Raw genomic sequence first — 23268 nt, 5'->3', positions numbered from 1 at the left:
GGGACCATGCCTGAGCACCAGTTTGTTGTTTTGGCTAATACCTATTGAGTGCCCATTAAGTGTTAGGAATTGGTCTGTAACTGGGGTACACGAAGGTGGGGCCGGAGTGGATCAGATCTGATTCCTGCCTCATGGAGCTTACAGCCTACTGGGACAAACAGACAATAAACCAGTAAACACACAAGTACAGATTTAGAAAGAGAACAGGCTCTGTTAAAACATCAACTGAAGTATAATTTTGAATAGGGGAGGTTTTATATAAGGCTTCTCTATGGAAACCACATTTAGGCCAAGACTTCTAAGAGTTAGGTGAAGAAGGGCAGTGGTGTTTGAGGCAAAGAAAGCAGCGTGTACCAAATCCCCGATGGATGGAAGACTTGGTGTGTCACTGAACTCAAAAAAAAAAAAAAAAAAAAGGCTGGAGTTTAGTTAGTGCATGAGGGGCAAGTGCGGAAACACATTTGCAGAGATAGGTGGGGGCCTACTCACGTAAGGCCTGGTGGTTTACAATAAGGAATTTGGATTCTGTTCCAAACCCAGTGGGAGGCTATGATAAGATTTTGAGCAAGAAAATTACATCATTTAATTTATGTTTTGAGAAGATAACTCTGCCACCAAGGTCTTTGGAGAAAGTCAAAAATGGAAAGAGGAGATAAATTTAAAAATGAATACATTGCCTGCAATAGGAAGAAAAGGTAGCTTGGACAAGGGGGACGACAGTGGAAATGAAAAGAAAGGGAGATCTTTGAGATATGTTTGAATATGAAAAGACATTATATTCCCCAGTGGGGAATAGCCTGACCTTTCCAGTATGTAACCTCATCTTCTTCTGCAGGAATTAATAGGCTAACAGAGCGCTTCAGCACAGGTGTTTGACTTAGGCACTCTGGGTTCAAATCTAGCTCTGAAACTTACTAGCTGTGTGACCTTGTGCAAATCACTTAACCACTCTGTGCCTTAGTCCCCTTCGATGTAAAATGAATATAGTATTAAGACCACATAAGAGATTATGAGGATTAAATGAATAAATATATTTGAGCCCTTAGAACAGTGTCTTGATACAGAGTAAGCACTGTGTAAACGTCTACTATCACTGTTTTACTTTGAGAGATATTGCTAGGAACTTTGTTTAGATATGATGAGGTTTTTGTTCTTGGCTCACAAGTGGTAGTGGGAAACATTGGATCTTGAAATTTTCAGACTAATAGAATTTTAGTTTTCTGCCATATTACCTGATCCTTTATGATAGTATGCATATTTACTTATAAAGATTATTTCTTTTATTTTTTGGAAACCACATCAAATGTGGATCTTTGTTTCCTTTGGAACACATTTCATCAGGGGATCTTAATGTTATCGATGATGACCAAGGATTTGTCATCACCGATAATGTTTTGGGCTGACACATGCTAGATATATTAAACACCAATTATCACAACAATTCCTTACTCATCATCCTACTATGTAAAAGGATTTTGAAGGGTGATTATCATCATTTTAAGGTTCTTAAAATTTTTTAATAAAAAGCAGGTCAAGGGTGTTGATTCAGTGCTTTCGTTTATCTCTGTAACAAAGGAGGGAAACTAAATAATTGAAAAGTTCACTAAAGACTTTCAGTAATCTTTCAGTTACTGTAATGACTGGTTTTCTTTGGAGAGTATTAAAGAGTAATTTCTCTTTCAAACACACACATCTCAATTATTGTTTCAGGATTATCCATCCTATACAGCCTTTGGCCAAAACCAGTATGCACAGTATTATTCAGCATCAACGTATGGAGCATATATGACATCAAATAACACAGCCGATGGCACACCCTCTTCAACCTCTACTTACCAGTTGCAGGAATCTCTCCCAGGACTGACTAACCAACCAGGTACAGATCTTCACCCAGGTGAAATACTTTTATAGGTTTTGCAGTATCTAGTAAAATGGAGAAAGTGGACATTCCGAAAACATGGCTGAAAGCTCCCAGATAATTGTTCTGATGTTTAATCTGTGGTAGCATGACTGTATAAGGTGAGGCTCTTCTGGCATTCCAGAAGATCCTTCTTTTAGATATGGGACAGATAGGTGATTTTAATCTCTAAATGATGGTGTACATATGAATATGGTGCTTTTACCAGACTCATTATTCGTTTTGTGAAGAGCTTGCAACAAAGTTGTAATATTATCTTCCTTGAGTATGACTGATATTATTTCCTTTATGCTAAAGAGACTGCATAAGCCCTTCACCTTTGTAAGTTGTCAGTAGCTCTAGCCAGTGAACATTTCCTACATTCCTGGGATTTGTAGAATCAGTGGTAGGTAGTTTAATGTCTTTGTGTGATCAGTGTGTATTTAAAATCCATTGTGTGTTTCATTATCTGAAACTTGCGGTATTCACATTGCATTTGCTACACATAATTTGACACAGCTGAAGTATTTAAAGTTAAAAGCAAATTTAACAGAGACTCAGCATAATCCTAAGAAAAGTTCCAGGACTTTTTGGAGAAATTATTGAGATGGTTCTAAAATCACAAGGAAAGGTGGATGAATTCGAATAGTCAAAACTATTTTTAAAAATAAGAACAAAGTTTGAAGAAAGACTCAGATAACCTGATTTAAAGACTTATAATGTACAGTAATCAAGAGAATGCAAATGGATAGACACATCCAGCAATGAAACACAATGGAGAGTCCAGAAACAGATGCATATTTATGCTAGAAAGCAGATTTTTGAATCAGGATACAAAGGCCAGTCTTTTTAAACAAACGGTGCTGGAACAATTGGACATCTGTATGCAAAAGAGGAAAGAATCTCAACTTGTATACAAAAATTAACTCAAAATGGATTGTAAGCCTACATCTAAAAAGCTAAAACTATAAAACTTCTAGAAGAAAAAATGGTGAAAATCTTTGTGACCCTGGGCTACATAAAGATTTTATAGATATGACATTAAAAACACAATTCATACCAGAAAAGAATAGATAAAATTAGATTTCAAAAAATTGTAAAGAACTTTTGCTCTTCAAAAGACACTGTTATAAGAATAAAAAGACAAGCTATAGATTTGGAGAAAATATTTATAATACACATACTGATAAAGGAATTATAGAAATATATAAAGAACTCTCAAAAGTCACTAAGAAAAATGAGGTTAAGAAATTTTTAAAATATCAATAATTTGTTCAAGTATATTTTTCTGCCTTTGGTTATTTGCAAGATCCAAATTCATCTCTACTTCTTTTTTACTTAGCTTTGGATGGGAGGGAAAATAGGGAAACATGGTCACAATACTGTAAAACACTCTTTTTAACTGGACCAGTGGGGCCAAGATGACTCAATGCCATTAAACGATTGTTTATTGAGTGCATAGTAAGTATCAGCACTGTGCTAGAAACTGGTATTTCAGCAGTGAATGAGCTCTTTGCACACCTTTAGCTTCCATTTAACAAGCAAGACAAGGATCAAGCAAGTAATTACAATAGTGAGAAAGGGAAAATGGTAGGTCATATGGGAGATATTAACAAGTAAACTAATTTGGACATAAAGTAAAAATGAAACTGATATTTTAAGCAACAGCCAAGATATGTTTATATCATGAATTGATGAAATGATAACACTCATGATTTGTAGTTCCCTGTTCAGAATATAATCTTTACCTATGGGTCCAAGGAATAATTGTCTAGTAGATGCAGCTTGTCTTTGATGCCCCTACATTTTAGTTTCTTTCCCCTTACCTTCCTTTTATATCCTCCTACCTGTGAGTACACAGCCTCTTTGAATTTCTGGTCCTTGTCCCTTTGGGGCTCTCTGTTTTGAATTTTTCAGCTAGCCTTAGCCTCCCTGGGTATCTGTACCTCTTGCAAGGCCAGGATTAGGGTGAGGTCAGTGAAGCACCCAGAGCAAAAAATGTAAGGTGGAACTCGTTCTTAAATTTTGTGCCCTAGGAGCCTTACTTATTAAGCCCCAGCCCAAATCACATGTTCCAAATCTGTCATGATCCTCTTTGGGTCAATACTTGCATCACATCAAAGATCTTCTTTCATTCAAAGAATGATTTCAGAATTCCTTGCTTAACAAGCAGTTACTTTAGGAAGGGAGATATTGGAAGGTTTTTCTCAGTGATGAATGTGTGGGGAAAACAAGGTAGGGCGAGTATTTAAAAATGAAATCACAGATATATTTATTCATCAAGATATCAGAGACTGAATGACGGACAAGACCAGCAGGGTGTTTTGTTAAATTGCTAGACTACAGCTACCAAGAATGAAACCCATTTGTGTACTCAGATACGGTATATGCTATGTAGAGCTTTGTGTAAAATGTTGCTTTTGGTCCAATTTCCATATAATCACAAGAAAGCTTCTCTGCAGGAAAAACACAGATGGTTACTTTCCTTATTAGAATAATCAGTATTGAAAATAGCTGTTTATTCATATTAAATATATTAAATACAGGCAGGTAGATAGTCCGAGTATGTGACTGTGGATGTGACACATTCACATATGGAATTCTGACTTTCACTATCAGAATGCTGCAATTTCATCAGGCCTCCATTGGTTGCTAAGGCCAAGAAATACGGTTTGACATCATTTTCATATTTTATTAGACTGTCTGTTGAATTTAAAGAAGGAATTAATTCTGCTTATAACTATATTATTCTCTCAGCCAGAATTGTAACAACACATGTCTGGATCTTTAAAGAATTCTATGACCTCAGACCTTCAGTCAATGTCGTTTTAAGTTTAATTTTGCCTTTTTAGATCTGGCATACAGCCAAAAAGCAAACAAGTTTATAACTATGGAATTTTTCTTTATTATTGATGGAATCTGATGTATTTAGTTCAAGGGCAAGAAAAGTATTTCCCATTGACTGGTTCTGCATTTTGGACTTAAAGTAGAAACCCAAAATGAAACCCACAGTTTTTCATAGAACAGTCACTGTTGAATTCTACTTTTATAATGAAAACATACCTTATGTTCAGTAAGAGACAGCTGGTTGTTCTGATTTAGAGATAAGTCTAATGAAATAAAGTGGGATCTAAATATCCAAAACTTAGAAGGTACAGTTATTCATTACTATACTGATTAAAGGATAATTATTCAATCATGTATAGTATTGGGTCAAGAAAAGCCTAGGGCAATTTTGTAATGACTGATGTTATTTGGAAATTGCAAATAGCATTCCATTATTTAATTTACCTTATTAGGTAGTTTGACAGTGGATTTAAAGAAACACTACCATGCAGATTACGAACAGACATTTTACTTCATTATCTTTCCAAAGGTCTTCTTTAATGTAAAATTTATATTGGGTGTATCATATTTTTATTTGTATTAAGAAAGTTTGAGGACAGATTCGCACATGAAGATGAGAAATATTTTTATAGCTCCTCCTTTTCAAATATTTTAAACATCTTTAAAATCAAATACAGTTAGTCTTGTATAACAATATTGTGTTTTACCCTGAGACTTTGACAAACATTACAATACATTAGCTAATTGAACCTAACAAGGGCTCCAGAAAAGTAAAGGATATAGTAAGATCATTTCACTCTCTGAAAAGAAGCCAATTTCTTAGGCAGAACACAGCAGCCTTTTGATAACTTCATGGTATTTCAGGTAAGGAAAGGAAGAGAAGCAAAGTGCTAACTCATCTAATGGAAACTAACAAGAGGATTTAGATAGAAAGGACCACATTCAACTGCCAATTTACATTTTCCCTACCTGTGGCATTGCTATGCCCTTGTGCAATTACCTGAGTGAAATTTGGCAGAGGCACTGGAATTAACGGCTTTCTCCTTTTAAAAAAAGTGTCAACAAATGTTTAATGACTGGTTGAGCTCAAGTTCCTGGTTTTACCCTTTATCAGAAGAAAGGATAGCACCTTCAAAAGGAATAGAGGTCAGTACAATTCCACCTGGGTGATTGCTCTAGGAGCCCAGATGTATCGCATGGCCTTTGCAGGACATGCTCTTTTACTTCTGTGAAGTTCTTTCAGTGAATTCTTTGGCCCTCCATCTCACAGAAATTATATAACGCCCATGTGACTTTTTAAAAATTTATTGTTTAACTGACAAATAAAAAAGTGTATATATCGGCTCAATGATCGACACCTGTAATCTCAGCTACTCTGGAGGCTGAGGCAAGAAGCTTGCTTGAGTCCAGGAGTTTGAGTCTTTAAAAAGAAATTGTATCTACTTTTATGTATAACCCATGGTTTTGAAATACATATACATTGTGACATGGCTACATTGAGCTGATTAACATATGCATTACCTCACATGCTTATCATTTTGTGGTGAGAACCCCAAAAATCTATTCTTTTAGTGATTTTTAGAAATACAATACATTGTTATTTCTTATAGTAACATGTTGTACAATAGATATCTTGAACTTATTCCTCTTGTCTAGCTGAAGTTTTATATCCTTAGACCAACAGCTCCCCAGTCTCCCTCTCCAGCCGCACAGCCCTTAGCAACCACATCTTACTCACTTCTTCTGTGAGTTCAACATTTTTGCACTCCGCATGTAAATGAGATCATGTAGTAATTGTCTTTCTGAGCTTAGCTTATTTCGCTTAACATAATGTTCTCTAAGTTCATCCTTGTTGTCTCAGATGACGGGATTTTCTTTTTTAAGGCCAAACAGTATCCCATAATGTACATATACCACATTTCCTTTGTCCATTTATCCATTGATGAACACTTAGGTTGACTCCATATCTTGGCTATTTGTGAATAATGCTGCAATGAACATGAAAGTGCAGATATCTCTTCAACATACTAATTTCATTTATTTTGCTGTATACCCAGCGGTGTGATAGCTGGATCGTATGGTAGTTCTGTTTTTTAGGAACTTCCATAGTGTTTTCTATAATGGCTGATATGGTTTGGCTGTGTCACCACCCAAAATCTCATCTTGAATTGTAATCCCCCTAATCCTCATGTGTCAAGGGAGAGACCAGGTGGAGATAATTGAATCATGGGGCAGTTTTCTCCATGCTGTTCTCATGATAATGAGTGAGTTCTCATGAAATCTGACAGTTTTATACATGTTTGGTAGTTCCTTCTGCTTTCCTTCTCCTTCCTGCCACTTTGTGAATAAGGTGCCTTGCTTCCCCTTCCCCTTCTGCCATGATTGTAAGTCTCCTGAGGCTTCCTCAGCCATGCTGAACTGAGTCAGCTAAACCTCTTTCCTTTGTAAATTACCCACTCTCGAGTAGTTCTTTATAGCCATGTGAAAACGGACTAAATGGCTGTGTTAATTTACACCCCCACCAGCAGTGTGCAAGATTTTCATCCTCCACAGCATCTCCTACACTTGTTATCTTTCTTCTTTTGGATAATAGCCATTTTAACAGGTGTGAGGTGGTATCTCATTGTAGTTTTAATTTGCATTTCTTTGATGATGAGTCATGTTGAGCATTTTTCATACAACTGTTGTCATTTTTATGTCTTCTTTTGAGTGATGACCATGCCAACCCATTGCCCATTTTTTATTTGGGTTATTTGTTTTTTACTATTGAGTCGTTTCAGTTCGTTATGTATTTTGGATATTAACCCTTTATCAGATGTATGGTTTGCAAATATTTTCTCTCTCTCGAGTAGGTTGTTATATGACTCTTTTATAAGTAGAAGCAGATCTAGGTTTGACCTTTTGGTAACCTGAAGAGTCCATTGCTGTTTGCCTGAGAAAGTGTAACCAAATGGTTAAAGCAGGAGTTCTGCAATCATACCAGTGTTGCATCATACAAGCTATTTAATTTTGATAAATTAATTACCTCTTCTCCAGTTTCTCCATTATTAAAAGACAATAATGAAGGACGTAATTCACTGGTTCGAGTAAGGTTTGAGTCACACACACACACATACACACACACATGTATATACACACACATACATATATATACAGACATATATATATATATATATATATATATATAAAGTTTCATAAAAAGAGCTTTGACAAATCAATAAGACAAAGACAAACAACCTAGTTTTCTTAATGGGCAAAAGATCTAACAGTTACTTCATTAAAAAGAAGATATCAAATGAGCAAGAAACATGAAAAAGTATTCTTCATAATTACTCATCAAGAAAATTCTAATTAAAACTACAGTGAGATATCATCACACACCCAAAATGGTGAAAATTAAAAAGACTAACAATATCAAGTATTGACAAGAATGTGGAATAACGGAAACTCTCATTGTCATAAGAGAGTAAACTAATACTGTCTTTAAATTAATAAAAATGGGCAATGGGTTAGCATGGTCATTAATACACTGGAAAGAGAGTAATACACTGGAAAAAGGTCAGTGTCTGTCAAAGATGAACATATGCCTTCCTTCTGACTCAGGAATCACATTGTCAGGTATACATACCCAAGAGGAATTAAGAGCTTATATCCACAAAGACTTGTACAAGAATGTATATAACAGCTTTATTTATAGTAACCTAAAATTGTGAATAACTCAAATGCCCAGCAACAGAATGGATACACTGTAATAGATACAGTGTAGTATATATACATGAAGAAGTTCTAGCCACATTAAGGAAAGGACAACTGCTGTCCCAGGCTAGAATATGGATTATCTCACAGCAGTGAATGAAGCCAAACACGTATTTCAATAAAAAAAAATTTTAAAGAACAGTGCATGCCATGTACTAAGGGGTGAATAAATGTAGAGTTGCCTTTCATAGTTTTCTTAAAAGGCTGTCTTTACCCCCATCAAAACACTTCTGCCCATATTGTGTCCAAGTTGTTAGAGCCCTTTTAAGATTCTTCAGTAATTTGAAAAGCATCAATGGGAATAAAGACTTAGGTTTACTGAAACCTAGATACATCCTATAACCACAGTCTTTTCCCTTTCCTCTTCTGCTCTTTTCACCTCTTTGCTGTGACAGCTGCTGGATCCCAGTTCATTTGAATAGCAGAATTATTCCTGCTAACTCCTTCTTTATGGACTCAGCCTACAACCACCCATGACTGGGACCTCTCAAGTTTTTGTTCTGTCAGCTCTTGCACTGTGGCAAGAACAAAGTTGCCTTATGATAGTTAACACCTGAAAATTGATCTATAATGACTATAAGGAGAGGTTTTATGGAATGTCATCCAAAATGTTTTTTAAATGCATGCTTTATAAGTGAGGGTTAATTTTAATCACCATTTTATTTGAAAGCAGACATTTGGTTTGTGGAATATAGTGACCTCAGGAAAATTCTGTTTCAAAAATAATTAAAAATTGAACTTTTATGTTGTTTTATTTAAAAGTTGGTGTATATTCAGACACCTAAAGACTAATTTAATGCCTGTACAAATAAGGTGAAACATGATTGACTATAAGATAAGGCTATATTCAACCCCATAACTTAAAAACCTTATTGCTATGCCATCTACTGTCACCCACGTGATAACATAGACCTATGAAATGAACTATGCTGGCAATATTTTAAGTGCAAATAATATTTGGAGCACAGACATATTTTTTTGATCATGTCCTGACATGCACAGTGTTTCCCAAATAAAATATTAGAGGTTAGCAATGTAAAAATTACTATTTCTTAGAAAAAGTGATGCTTAGTTCGTTCAGATTTGTTTATTTAGATTAATAACTGCTTGGTTGTCCTCAGGATTATTTTATTTTAATTTTTAAATTTAATGATAAAAAAGATAGCCATAATATCTTTTCGTTTCAAAATCATGTAATTTAAATTTAATGTAGTTTGCCTTCTGTCTTAGAAATTTTCACTTTATACATATAATTTAAATCAAATTAAATATAAATCAGATTTATTCCTCAGTAATCCAGAAAGCTGCTATGAAACTGAGATTTAGAGAGATTGAATAAAATACTTGAACTCATGTAGTAATTCTGACTCTTCAGCTTGTTATATGGTATCTCGCAGTTGCCTTAGTTTATCTTAACAATTGTTCCCACAGGTTTGCCACTACTCAGTACTCTCTACCTCCTAACATACATTCTCACAAGCTTTAATCATTTCAGAGTTTAGTTATCTATGGGACATGCAGAAATATTAGATTAAAAGTCTAATTAGATATTAGATAAAAAAGTCTAATTAGATATTAGAAATATTAGATAAAAAGTCTAAACTTAGGATGTGGCCTAGTTGGAGGTATAGGTTTATGTATGAGTCATCACAGATAGGGTCATTAACACATGAGAGAGTTACATCCCCTAGACTGTGTGCAGTGAGGACAGTGAGCAGACGATGGAATTCTGACATACTAGCTCATAAGGAATGGGAAAAGTACAGGAACCAATGTTTTCTCAATGGAGAAGGACTGATCGGAGTGATTCTAGAACTAGGAGAGGCACAGTATCAGCTGTCAAATAGTAGTTTCGAGGAGGTGGTGTTTAAGAGAATCACACACAGCACAGAGATCCTGGCAGACAAGGACTGAGTCTGTCTATTGCATTTGTCAAGAAGGTGATTTCTGGGGACTCTTAGCGGGAGTATTTTTATCGTGTTTTGGTGAACTGAAGCTAGATTATGATACATTGGATATCAGGAAGTGGGGACAGATGTGCTGTCCAGTGCTGCAGCCACTGGCCACACGTGGCTCTTGAGCACTTGTAATGTTGCTGGTGTAGATTGAGATCCGCTCTAAGCATAGAATGCTGCACAACATTGCAAAGACTTAGTATGAAAAAGTAAATGTAAAACATATAATTGATAATTTTATATTGATTACATACGGATATGATAACATGAATATATTGAGTCCATTAACACATTGATTACATACTGATATGATAACATGGATATATTAGGTCAATTAACGTATAAGTAATACTAATTTTACATATCCCTTTGTACTTTTTTTAACATAGCTGATAAAAAAACTTTAAAATTTTATATAAGATCACATTTGTGGCTCACATGGTATTTCTGTCATATAGCACTAGTACGTACTATTTTAAGAAGTGTTATTTAAAAGAGAAAATGAAAGCAAATAGTATCTAGATGGAAATGCAGGTCAGAGGGAAGGACTTTTAAACTTATCAGTGACCCCAAGAAATGGGAGAGTTCTAAGGGAAGATGAGAGAGGGTTTGACTAATGAAGCGTGACTTCCTAGGAGGTGGGGTTGGGAGTCAGGTTTGCAGGTGGAGGGATGGAATTGATCCAGAAGAAGACATCTCATTCTCTGAACTGTGACAAAAAAGGAGGTGAGGACATATCTAAATGGAGATAAATAGGTGAAGGTATAGACAGGAAGTTGAAGGCATATGGTATAGAAAAGACATTCAAGTTTGATAGATCACATAGATTAAAACTAGTAGGAGTTTGTGTAAACTACAAAAGTTCTGACTCACTTGTGTGTGCTTGGGATTATAAATCTCTTTCTTGCCATAAGGAGGTTTTATGATATAGGAATTTGTTAAGATAATTAATAATGAAGACTCATACTTGATCTAATAATGAAGTACTATTCTTGACACAAGTCATGTTATCTATAGGAGAGTTCGATACCATGCAGAGTCCCTCCACACCCATCAAAGATCTTGATGAGAGAACCTGTAGGAGTTCTGGGTCAAAGTCCAGAGGAAGAGGCCGGAAAAATAATCCCTCCCCGCCTCCTGATAGCGACCTGGAGGTATGCCTACTCATTCTCAAAGATTGTAGTTTGATGCTTTATTTCACTGAATGATACATTCTCTATCTTACAGTTCCATTATGTTTCAAACTTAAAAAACAAGATATGCTCACGCCTATAATCCCAGCACTTTGGGAGGCCAAGTCGGGCAGATCACAAGGTCAGGAGATCGAGACCATCCTGGCTAACACAGTGAACCCCATTTCTACTAAAAATACAAAATATTAGCCGGACATGGTGGTGGGCGCCTGTAGTCCCAGCTACTAGAGAGACTGAGGCAGGAGAATGGCATGAACCCGGGAGGCGGAGCTTGCAGTGAGCAGAGATCGTACCACTGCACTCCAGCCTGGGTGACAGAGCAAGACTCTGTCTCAAAAAAAAAAAAAAACAAGATATATAATGAATTGAATGGACCCACTTTGTCATAGGCATTTTACATCTCTGAAGTTTGAGATTCCATCCATTATCATAGCAAAATTTAAAACAACAATATAAAGATGATATGGCTCTGCAAATTCTTGGCCTGAGATCATTGCATGTTTTGATCTAAATTGGCACCGGCAAATTTTTAAAATATAGCCATTGTTTGTGAGATACTTTTCTGTGTAGCACTGTATTTCATAGCATTAAAGTAATGAAAGATGTCCAAATGGGTCATTAGGTTTAAAAAGATAAAAGTAATTTGTATAGAAAGAAAAATTCATCTTCCAAAAATAGGACAAATTTCAATCATTTAATAATATGTATTAAAATTTGTGTATCTGAAATTTCACCATATGTCATTTTTCTATTTATGAGCTCTTTTGAGATATCTCTGTACTAAGCAAGGTTGATTTTTATTATAAAACATCAGGAGAAACTATTCTTAACCATAATATGTTACTTCTTATATACCACATACTTCAGTTAAGAAAAAAATTGAACTTCCAGATTTTGTAAAATCAAATGACAGACGTTGTGCTTCTTTATAAGAGATAACTTCCTTTTCTTGAACAACAGCAGCAAGTTCACATCGCCTCAAGAACTTGACAGGTGATATAAATGTGTGACCGGGCTGAGTTGCCCAGCAGACTGTGAGGAGCTCAGAGTGAAGGCACATTCTGAGGGACCTGTCTGTCACTGCCATGTAGGAATGGCAGCCAGCCTGGCCACAACTTCTAGTTGCTGTGCTACAGTCAAAACTCTGAAGTTTGTGGGAAATTGCCTAGTTTTCAAATGTTAATTCATAATTGAAATCTTTCAAAACTCCAGGGAGTCCAACATATCTGCTGGCCTAATATGACCCCAGGATCCATACTTGACAATTCTGTTTAGTGGTTACTCATTGATTCTTTTAAATATTTCTTTAAAATCTAATTCTTTGCATAAATTGTGAAAGTTTATGAATCCCTAAGGTATAAAACTTTAAAATATGTAGAGTTTCAAGCATGCTTCTATCATAAAGTCTGAATGTATCTCTTTTTGGTGTTAACTACAAGTAAATGTATGGATTAATTTATTCAAGTAAGGACATCTGACTCTTAAGCTTATAATTATTTGTATCATTCCTGCTCCTCAGGCTTTATAGGAGTTAGATTTGGCAAATTTGAAAAACAGAAAAAAGGAATAGTATTATTTTCTATAAAATGATATCAAGATGATCTCTAACAAGGAAGGGAGACATTTTCTGCTTGAAAATAGATTTCTGTTTCCTTGGACTTTTTAATTTTCTGATATTTATTTTTTTGTCTTCAGCGTGTGTTTGTCTGGGATTTGGATGAAACCATCATTGTTTTTCACTCACTGCTCACCGGGTCTTATGCACAGAAGTATGGCAAGGTAAGAAATCAAACATTACTCCAAGAAAACTTGTTATACTTTTTTTTTGGTTTAAAATCAAGGGCCATTTAAAAATGCTTTTGAGTGATTTTTATTGCAGTCTGAAATCTTCTCTTAATTATGTATTTCTAGTGTCTTATAGTTCTTTAATGTGAACTGGCAAATTTAACAAAGCTTATTATAAATCGAATTCCTTGCTATTTCTTCAAAAGGACTGAGTTTTCTACATCCAGACCAAGCTTCTTAGTCTCATATCATTATTTTAGAAAAAAACTCGTAAATCGAAATGGACTTTAAAACATTATGAAAGCATATATTATCCCCAATAAAAGAGCTTTAAGAAATTTTTTGAACTAATTTGTTGCAATTGTATAGCAATAGCGAGTAATCTTTCGTCTGACAGATCTTTTGGATTTATGAATGTTTTTCTGTAACTTGAGTACACATATGAACAGCAACTGAGGTAACACCCCCTCCCATATACATAGTTAGTGATAGATGGTCTCATGCCTCACCTGCCTTTCTCTCTTGCTATCGTTTTTATTTTTTCTTTTATTTATGTATTTATTCATTTTATTTTTATTATTATTATTTTTTAGACAAAATCTCACTCTGTCCCCCAGGCTGGAGTGCAGTGGCATGATCTTGGCTCACTGCAACCTCTGCCTCCCGGGCTCAAACAATCCTCCTGCCTTAGCCTCTCAAGTAGCTGGGATCACAGGCGCCTGCCACTACCCCTGGCTAATTTTTGTGTTTTTAATAGAGACGGGGTTTCACCATGTTGGCCAGGCTGATCTCAAACTCCTGACCTCAAGTGATCTGCCTGCCGTTCCGCCTCCAAAATGCTGGGATTACAGGTGTGAGCCACCATGCCCGGCATCTATTTTTATAGTTAGCTTCTTGTAACATCATTGTTACAAGCCTCTGTGAGTGCTTCTCCGAAGACTGATGCAACTCTAACAGGCTTTGTGGCTGGAAATACAGCTGTTTAGGCCATAACTGTTTAAGTCTTAAACTTTGTAGGGCTCATAATCAAACTAGAGCCAACTCAGAACGTGTTGGCTTACTGTCAGTTACTGTACTCAAAGTTGTATCTTTGGTTCCTTTACATATCACACTTACAGAAATGTCTTCCTATGTCTTCATAGCATTCCATTATTTGATAATATCTCATGCTCATGCAGTTTTTAGCAACTATATTAAGCTTTGTCTTCTGGACAAGTAATGATAAAATTGCATTCAAGTCTAGTCTTCCTAAATTACACTTTGGATGAATCTGCATTGTCATCTGGTTTTGGTATAGGTAATGGATATTGCTAAACAGATGTGAAGGTAACAGTTTTAACAACCGTTTACAAGAAGTGTTACCCCTTTATCACAAGTATCATCTAAAGCAATCTTCTACAAAGCAGGATGTATACATGTACACCAGACATACAAACCACTCCATTGGGATAAAGAAAGGAAATATTAGAATGAATACACACATACACATACATACATTTGTATCTCATATTTATTAATTTTTATTATCTGTTTCACAATGCACATACTTTATAAATACATTGTCTTAGCTCTGCTGCTAAAACAAATCACCATAGACTAGGTAGATTAAATAGCAAACATTTATTTCTCACAGTTTTGGAGGCTGAGAAGGCCAAGGTCATCCTGTCAACAGATTGAATTCTGGTGAGGGCCTGCTTCCGGGTTGACAGATGGCAGTCTTCTTGCCATGTCCTCCACCTCACATGGTGGAGACCAGAGAGAAAAGGAGAGAAAGCAAACTCTTGTGTTTTTTTATAAGGGCACTAATCCCCTTCATGAGGGCTTACCCTAAGAGCATAATTAAAATATAAGTATATAATTTGTCAGTAAATTATACAGAAATTTGGAGTACACACTTAATAGTCTACTACTGATGAAGTGTGCACCGTAAAAAGTTTCCAGACAATAATCTGAAGGATTTCTTCTAAGTAGTATTGGCTTATCAGAAGTACACAGTAAATCCTGTTGAACTGATTGCAATATTTTTGTGCAGCTAAGTTTCATATTAGATAAGTGTTTAAAATAAACAATCTAATAAGCAGATTGGCCCAAATAAAGATCCCTGTAAAATAGTCACCATGAGGGGTTATACCTAAATGTCCATGTTGCCCCCATTGTGCCAACTCAGTGCTAGAACTCATCTTTTGGAATTATCGTTAGCCTTTTGACATATTTCCAGGCTTCACATCTTTATCCTTTTGTGGTCATTTTGATCTTTAAAAATAATAAGATCATTTGGACCCAAGGCAGTGATAAGGAGCATGGTAAAACTGTCACTGTATACATTTGTTTTATTTTTGCCAAAAATACTAATAAGTAATGAAGCTGCCTTTCTCAGTTTACTCATAAACTAGCTTTAAGAGCAATTCCAAAAGCAAAGTTCAACTTCTCTCAGCCCTGCTGCATCATGGAAATAAACCTGTCAGCTCCCAGGATGTCGATGGAACATGCAGCACTCATTTCAACATACAACTTTTATTTTTCCAAAGTACTGCCCTAAAAGGTTTTTTTCAAATACAAAATAGAGACTCTCTGTGCATCCTCTATACTTCCAGAAGGTTAAAACAGTAGAGAATACCAAAAGGGTGGGGCAAAGTGAGGGGAAGAAGGAAACTAACCTTTATGGAAGGCTCACGATGTGCCAGGCAGGAAGCATCCCACAGTGTGAAGGGGTAGGCTGTTCTCTCAAAGCTATAGATGAGGAAACATATACAGAGAAGTCATAAAAATGTGTCCACAGCCACACAACCAGTCAATGGCAGAGATGAGTCCTGGGGCCCCAGATTCTTTGACCCCAGAGCCCATGTTCTTTCTGCCACAGCACATCGCATGGCCTAGACAGTTAATATACCGGGAATGCAATAGAAAAGTAATATTTCCAAACAGGAGTAAAGACAATTTTAGTGAGGTTTTGCGTATGCAGTTGGGTGAGTTCTCTATTAAGTTGTAATTTTAATGATCTTCTCTCAGACACTTGGGATGTGTTTTCATCAAGAGGTAAAACTTAAGAAATATTCCATGAAATAGAATATGGCAGACAATCATCAGTACCTGCTGGTGGGGCAGAGTACGGAAAGAAGCAGAGGCACTACTGGAAGGGGATGAGAAAGATAAACTTACATTTGTAGGATACCTATCATGTGGTTCAGCCGATGTTTGACATTTTAGAAGCAATAGGGTGGTGGTGAAAGACAAAAGCTTTCGAGTCAGATAAAGTTAAGTTTGAAAATCCAGTTCTGATGCTGACAGCATTCTGACTCTGGCAAATTACTTAAATATTCAGTTTCAAAATTTGTAAAATGGGAATAACACCATCTGTTAGATTGACCACATTGAATAATGTTTTTACTCAGAGCAATTTAAGAAAACTAAAGTAAAAGTGTTTTTAGGCTATTTTTTTTCTAATAAAAATTAAAACACCCTTATTGAATTCCATGAAAAACAACTTATATTGCCTTATTTATTGAATTATTGCTTATATTTTTTCTAAAAGTTGTTTTACCGTTGACAGTTTTCTTAATATAATTCAGAAAATCGGCACTACCTTTTAGCCAGTAAGAAATTACTCCCTTGGCGTATTGAGAGGTAGTTAAATAAAGCCCATCTTGTGAAGCTGTGGATCACATACACCTCAGGGTTCATTGCAGATGGGACAGAGATGACGCTGGGTAGCTTCAGCTTCACCACAAACCATAACTGAAACATGGTAAACCAGAGCTCCTAGACAGACTGCATTTAACAAATATTTAGTAATATCAATAGACATGCTTCTTGCTTTCATGGAGCTTACAAACCAAACAAAAAACAAAACAAAACAAAAAACACATTTCAGATAGTGGTCACTTCTGTGAAAAAGATAAAACTAGGTCGTATAATGAGTGACTGGGGTATGTGACTGAGGAAGTGACATTGGTACTGAGAGGAGCTAGCCCTACAAATTAGGAGAGAGGGAGAATTGGGAAGAGCATTCCAGCAGTGGGTGCTGATCTTCCAGAGTTCCAGGAATATGAAGTCAAGTGCGGCTGGAAGGTTGTAAACAAGAGAATGAATACTACAAAGTAAAGGGAAGGAGGTGGAACAAGTTGGCGAAATAGAAACCCCCACTGATCGTCCTCCCTGCAGCAATACCAAATTGAACAAGTATCCACACAACAAAAGCACCTTTGTGAGAACCAAAAACCAGGTGAGCAATCACACAATACCTAGTTTTGAGTCATATTACTGAAAGAGGCACTGAAGAGGGTAGGAAAGACAGTCTTGATTGCCCACACCATCACCCCATGCCAGTCTTCCAGCAGCAGCCGAATGACACAGAGAGAGAATCTGTGCACTTGGGGGAGGAAGAGCTCAGTGAGTGTAGGGTTTTGCATTGGAACTCAGTGCCCTTTCACAGCAGAAAGCAGCACTGGGTAGAACTTAGCCAACACCCATGGAGGGGGCATTTAGACCAGTCCTAGCCAGAGAAGAATCTCCCATCTCAGCTGTTGGAACCTGAGTTCTGGCAAAGCATCACCACCATGGGATGAAGTGCTCTGGGGTCCAGGCAGTTTAGGCCACAAGGACCACAATTCCTGGACAAGTCCTGCTGCTCTGCTGGGCTTGAAGCCAGTGGACTCAGCAGACACATGACCTGGTGAGACACCAGCCAGGGCAGCCAAGGGAGTGCTTGTGCTACCCCTCCCTCAGCCCCAAGCATCTCAGCTCACAGCTCCGGTAGAGATGTCTTCCTTCCACTTGAGGGAGGAGAGGAAAGAGTAAAGAGGAATTTGCCTTGCAACTTGGATACCAACTCAGTCACAGAAAGAAAGGGCACCAGGCAGAGTCTGAGGCCCCAATTCCAGGCCCTGGTTCCCAGATACCATTTCTACACATGTCCTGAAGGAAGCTTGTTTCTTTGAAAGGAAGGATCCAATCTTGACAAGATTCATCTCCTGCTGCTAAGATTCATCACCCTCGGGCTCTGAATAATCAACAGTAGTAGCAAGGCAGTACTTGACGCAGGCCTTGGGTGAGACTCAGATATGTGCTGGCTTCAGGTATGACCCAGCGCATTCCTAGCTGTGGTGGCTATGGAGAGGGACTCCTTTTACTTGAGAAAAGGAGAAGGAAGAATAAAGGGGACTTCCTATTGCAGCTTAGGTACCAGCTTGGCAACAGTGGGATAGGGCACCAAGTCGGCATGTGGGGTCTCTGATTCCAGGCCATAGCTCTTGGATGGCATTTTTGCACCTGCCTTTAGGTCAGAGGGGAGCCCACGGCCCTGAAGGGAGAGCCCTAGGCATGAGAGCATTCACCAGGAGCTGACTGAAGAGCCCTTAGGCATTGAATGAACATCTGTGATAGCTAGACAGTACTTGCAGTGGGCCTGGAGCAGTCAGTGGTGATCATGGGAGAGAATTCTCTGCTTGTGGAATAGGTAGGGAAAAGTGGGAAGGACTTTATTTTGTGGCTTGGGTGCCAGCTCAACCACAGTAGAATAGAGCAACAGGTAGATTCCTAATAGAGTACCAGATAGATTCCAAATTCAGATCCTGGCTCCTAGATGGCATCTCTAGACCCACCAGGGACCAGGGGGAACTTGACACCCCGAAGGGAAGGATACAAGCCTGGCTAGCTGTGCCACCCGCTGATTGTAGAGCCTTGAGCAAACATAGGTGGTAACCAGGCAGTGGTTACCACAGGCTTTGAATGTGACCCAGTCCTGTGCTGGCTGCAGGTCTGATCCAGCACAGTCCCAGGGTGGTGGCCACAGAAGTGCTTATGTGTCACCCTTTCCCCAGCTCCAGGCAGCTCAACACAAGAGAGAGATGCCATTTGTTTGGGAGAAAGTAAGGGAATAGAAGTAAGTCTCTGCCTGGTAATCGAGAGAATTCTTTGAGACCTTATCCAAGACCCCCAAGAGGGTATCTCTATGAGTCTGCAGGAGCCACAGTATTACTGGGCTTGGGGTGCCCTCATTTAATGCAGATAGCATTACAGTGACCAAAAACTTAGATCACAACACCCAAGTTCCTTCAAATACCTCAAAAGCCTTCCCAAAAAGGACAGGTATAAAGAAGCCCAGAAGCAGAGACTCCAGTAAATACCTAACTCTTCAATGTTCAGACACTGATGAGCATCCACAATCATCAAGACTATCTGGGAAAACATGACATCACCAAACAAGGCACCAGTGGTCAATCCTAGAGAGATGGAGATATGTGACCTTTCAGATAGAGAATTCAAAATAGCTTTTTTGAGGAATCTCAACAAAATTCAAGATAACAGAGAAGGAATTCAGCATCCTATAAAATAAATTTAACAAAGATACTGAAATAATTGAAAAGAATCAAGTAGAAATTCTGGAGTTGAAAAACGTAATGGACATACTGAAGAATGCATCAGAGTCTCATAACAGCAGAATTGATGAAGCAGAAGAAAGAAATAGTGAGCTTGAAGACAGGCTATTTGAAAATACACAGCTAGGGGAAACAAAAGAAAAAGGAAAAAAAAAAAAAAAAAACAGTGACGCGTACCTACAAGATCTAGAAAATAGCCTCAAAAGGGTAAATCTAAGAGTTATTGCCCATAAACAGGAGATGGAGGAGTGGGGCTAGAAGGTTTATTCAAAAGGATAATAACAGAAAACTTCCCAAACCTAGAGAAAGATATCAATATCCACATGCAAGAAGGTTCTAGAAACCAATTAAATTTAACCCAAAAAAGACTACGTCAAAGCATTTGATAATCAAACTCTCAAAGCCCAAGAATAAAGAAAGGATCCTAAAATCAGTGAAAGCGAAGAAATGAGGAACATACAGTGGAGCTCCAGTACATGGCAGCAGATTTTTCAGTGGAAACCTTATAGGCTAGAAGGGAGTGACATGACATATTTAAAGTGCTTAAGGATTAAAATATATATATATATTTACCCTAGAATAGTATATCCAGTGACAATATCCTTCAAACATGAAGGAGAAATACTTTCCCAGACAAACAAAAACTGAGGGATTTCATCACCACCAGATTTATCCTACAAGAAATGTGTGAGGGAGTTCTTCAATCTGCAAGAAAGGGGTGTTAATGAGCAGTAAGAACTCATCTGAAGTTAAGAAACTCACTGGTAACAATAAAGTACACAGAAAAACACAGAATAGTGTAACACTGTAATTGTGGTATGTAAGCTACTCATATTTTAAGTAGAAAGACTAAAAGATGAACCAATTAAAAATAATAACAATGACAACTTTTCAAGACATAGACAGTAAAATAGGATATAAATAGAAACAACAAATAGTTAAAAAGCAGGAGGACAGAGTCAAAGTGTAGATTTTTAAATTAGTTTTCTCTTTGGTGGTTTGTTAGTTTTTTGGTTTATGTAATCAGTGTTACATTGCCATCAATTTCAATTAATGAGTTATATTACTTGCAAGCCTCATGATAGCTGTAAATCAAAAACATACAACAGATACACCAAAAAATACAAAGCAAGAAATTAAAACATACAAACAAACAAGTCATCTTTAGTAAAAGGAAGACAAGAAGAAGGAAGAGGAAACCACAAAACAACCAGCAAACAAATAACAAAATGGCAGGAATATGTCCTTACTTATCAGTAATAACATTGAATGTAAATGGACTAAACTCTCCAATCAAAAGACATAGAGTGGCTGACTAGATAAAAAACCATGACCCATTGATCTCTTGCCTACAAGAAGCACACTTCACCTATAAAGACACACAGAGACTGAAAATAATGGGATGGGAAAATATATTACCTGAAAATGAAAACCAAAAAAGAGCTAGGGTAGCTATAGTTACACCCATCAAAGTGGATTTCAACACGAAAAGTAAAACAAAAAAAACTATAAAAATTAGACAAAAGAAAGTCATTGTATAATAATAAAGGTGTCAAATCAGCAAGAGGATTTAACAGTTTTAAATGTGTATGCACTCAATACTGGAGCACCCAGATATATAAAGCAAATATCATTAGTGCTAAAGAGAGAGAGAGAACCTCAATACCATAGTCACTGGAGACTTCAGCACCCTACTTTCAGCATTGGGCACATTATCCAGACAGAAAATCAACAAAGAAACATTGGACTTAATCTGTACAGACTTAGACCAAATGGACCTAGTAGATATTTACAGAACATTTCATACAACAACTGCATAATATACATTCTTCTCCTACACACATGGATCATTCTCAATGATTACTATATACTATATATTAGTATATAGTATATAGACAATACAAAGTCTTTAAAAATTCAAAAAAATTGAAGCTATATTAAGTATCTTTGACCACAATGGAGTAAAATTAGAAATCAATAATGAGGAATTTTGGAAACTATGCAAGCACATAGAAACTAAACAAAGCTCCTGAATGACCAATGGGTCAATGAAAAAAATTAAGAAGGAAATTAAAAATTTCTTAAAAGAAAAAATTGAGTATGGAAACACAAAATACCAAACCCTGTGGAATGCAGTGAAAGCAGCACTAAGAGAAAAGTTTATAGCTGTAATTGTCTGCATCAAAAAAAGTAGAAAAACTTCAAATAAACAACCTAATGATGCTTTCCCAGTTCTTAAAGAACTGGGAAAGATCAGAGAAGAAATAAATGAAATTGAAATTAAAAAAATACAAAAGATCAACAAAATGAAAAGTTGGTTTTTTGAAAAAATAAATAAAATAGACAAACCTTTAACCAGCCTCGCTAAGAAAAAAGGAGAGAAGACTCAAGTAATAAAATCAGAAATGAAAAAGGAGACATAACAACTGATACTTCAGAAATTCAAAGGATTCTTAGAGGCTACTGTGAGCAACTACATGCCAATAAGCTGGAAAATCTAGATGAAATGGACCAATAATTAGACATACAAAGCTGCCAAGATTTAATCATGAAGAAGTCCAAAACGTGAGCAGACCAATAACAGGAGATGGAAGCTGTAATAAAAAGTCCCCCAGCAAAAAAAAAAAAAAAGAAAGAAAAGAAAACCTGGGAGCCTATGGCTTTACTGCTGAATTTTTCAAAACATTTAAGGAAGAGCTAATAGCAACCCTGCTCAAACTATTCCAAAAAACAGAGGAGGGAATTATTTCCAAACTCATTCTGCAGGGCTAGTGTTACTCTGACACCAAAACCAGATGAAGACACATCAAAAAAAAAGAAAGCTACAGGCCAATATCCTTGATAAATATTGATGTGAAAATCCTCCACAAAATACTAGCAAACTGAATTCAGCAACACATTGGAAATATAATTCATCATGACCCTAGTGGGCTTTACCCCAGGGATGCAAGGATGGTTCAACATATGCAAATCAATCAATGTGATACATCATACCAACAGAATGAAGGACAAACACATAAAGATTATTTCATCTGATGCTGAAAAAGTATTTGATAAAATTCAACGTCCTTTCCTGATAAAAGTTTTCAAAAAACTGAGTATAGAAGGACAATACCTCAACACAATGAAAGCCAAATGTGACAGACCCGCAGCTGGTATCACACAGAATGGGGAAAAATTGAAAACCTTTCCTCTAAGATCTAGAACACAACAAAGATGCCCACTGTCACCACTGTTATTCAGCATAGTACTGGAAGCCCTACTTAGAGCAGTTAGACAATGGAAAGAAATAAAGGGCATCCAATTTGGAAAGGAAGAAGTCAAATTAGCCTGATTTGGAGATGATATAATCTTATTTTTAGAAAAGCTTAAAGATTCCATCAAAAAACTATTTGAGCTGATAAAATCAGTAAAGTTGCAGGATACAGAATCAACATACAAAAATCAGTAGCATTTTT

The 23268-nt window shown here is 36.7% G+C and overlaps 1 protein-coding gene across 5 annotated transcripts in view; it reads left to right on the top strand.

Moving 5' to 3' along the window:
- EYA4 (EYA transcriptional coactivator and phosphatase 4) overlaps nucleotides 1-23268 on the top strand; it is a 289104-nt gene that overhangs the window by 230224 nt on the left and 35612 nt on the right. For all 5 annotated transcript variants that reach the window (XM_033235411.1, XM_033235413.1, XM_033235414.1 and 2 more), the window contains 3 exons: nucleotides 1711-1876; nucleotides 11473-11609; nucleotides 13344-13427. In XM_033235411.1, the coding sequence (XP_033091302.1) occupies nucleotides 1711-1876; nucleotides 11473-11609; nucleotides 13344-13427 (387 nt within the window). The remainder of the gene's footprint in view (nucleotides 1-1710; nucleotides 1877-11472; nucleotides 11610-13343; nucleotides 13428-23268) is intronic.

This window comes from Trachypithecus francoisi, unplaced genomic scaffold (assembly GCF_009764315.1).
Source record: "Trachypithecus francoisi isolate TF-2019V2 unplaced genomic scaffold, Tfra_2.0 Lachesis_group15, whole genome shotgun sequence".
In the NCBI taxonomy this organism is placed as follows: Eukaryota; Metazoa; Chordata; class Mammalia; order Primates; family Cercopithecidae; genus Trachypithecus; species Trachypithecus francoisi.
The sequence above is the reverse complement of the archived record's forward strand: the minus strand, read 5'-3'. Positions and strand labels throughout refer to the sequence as shown.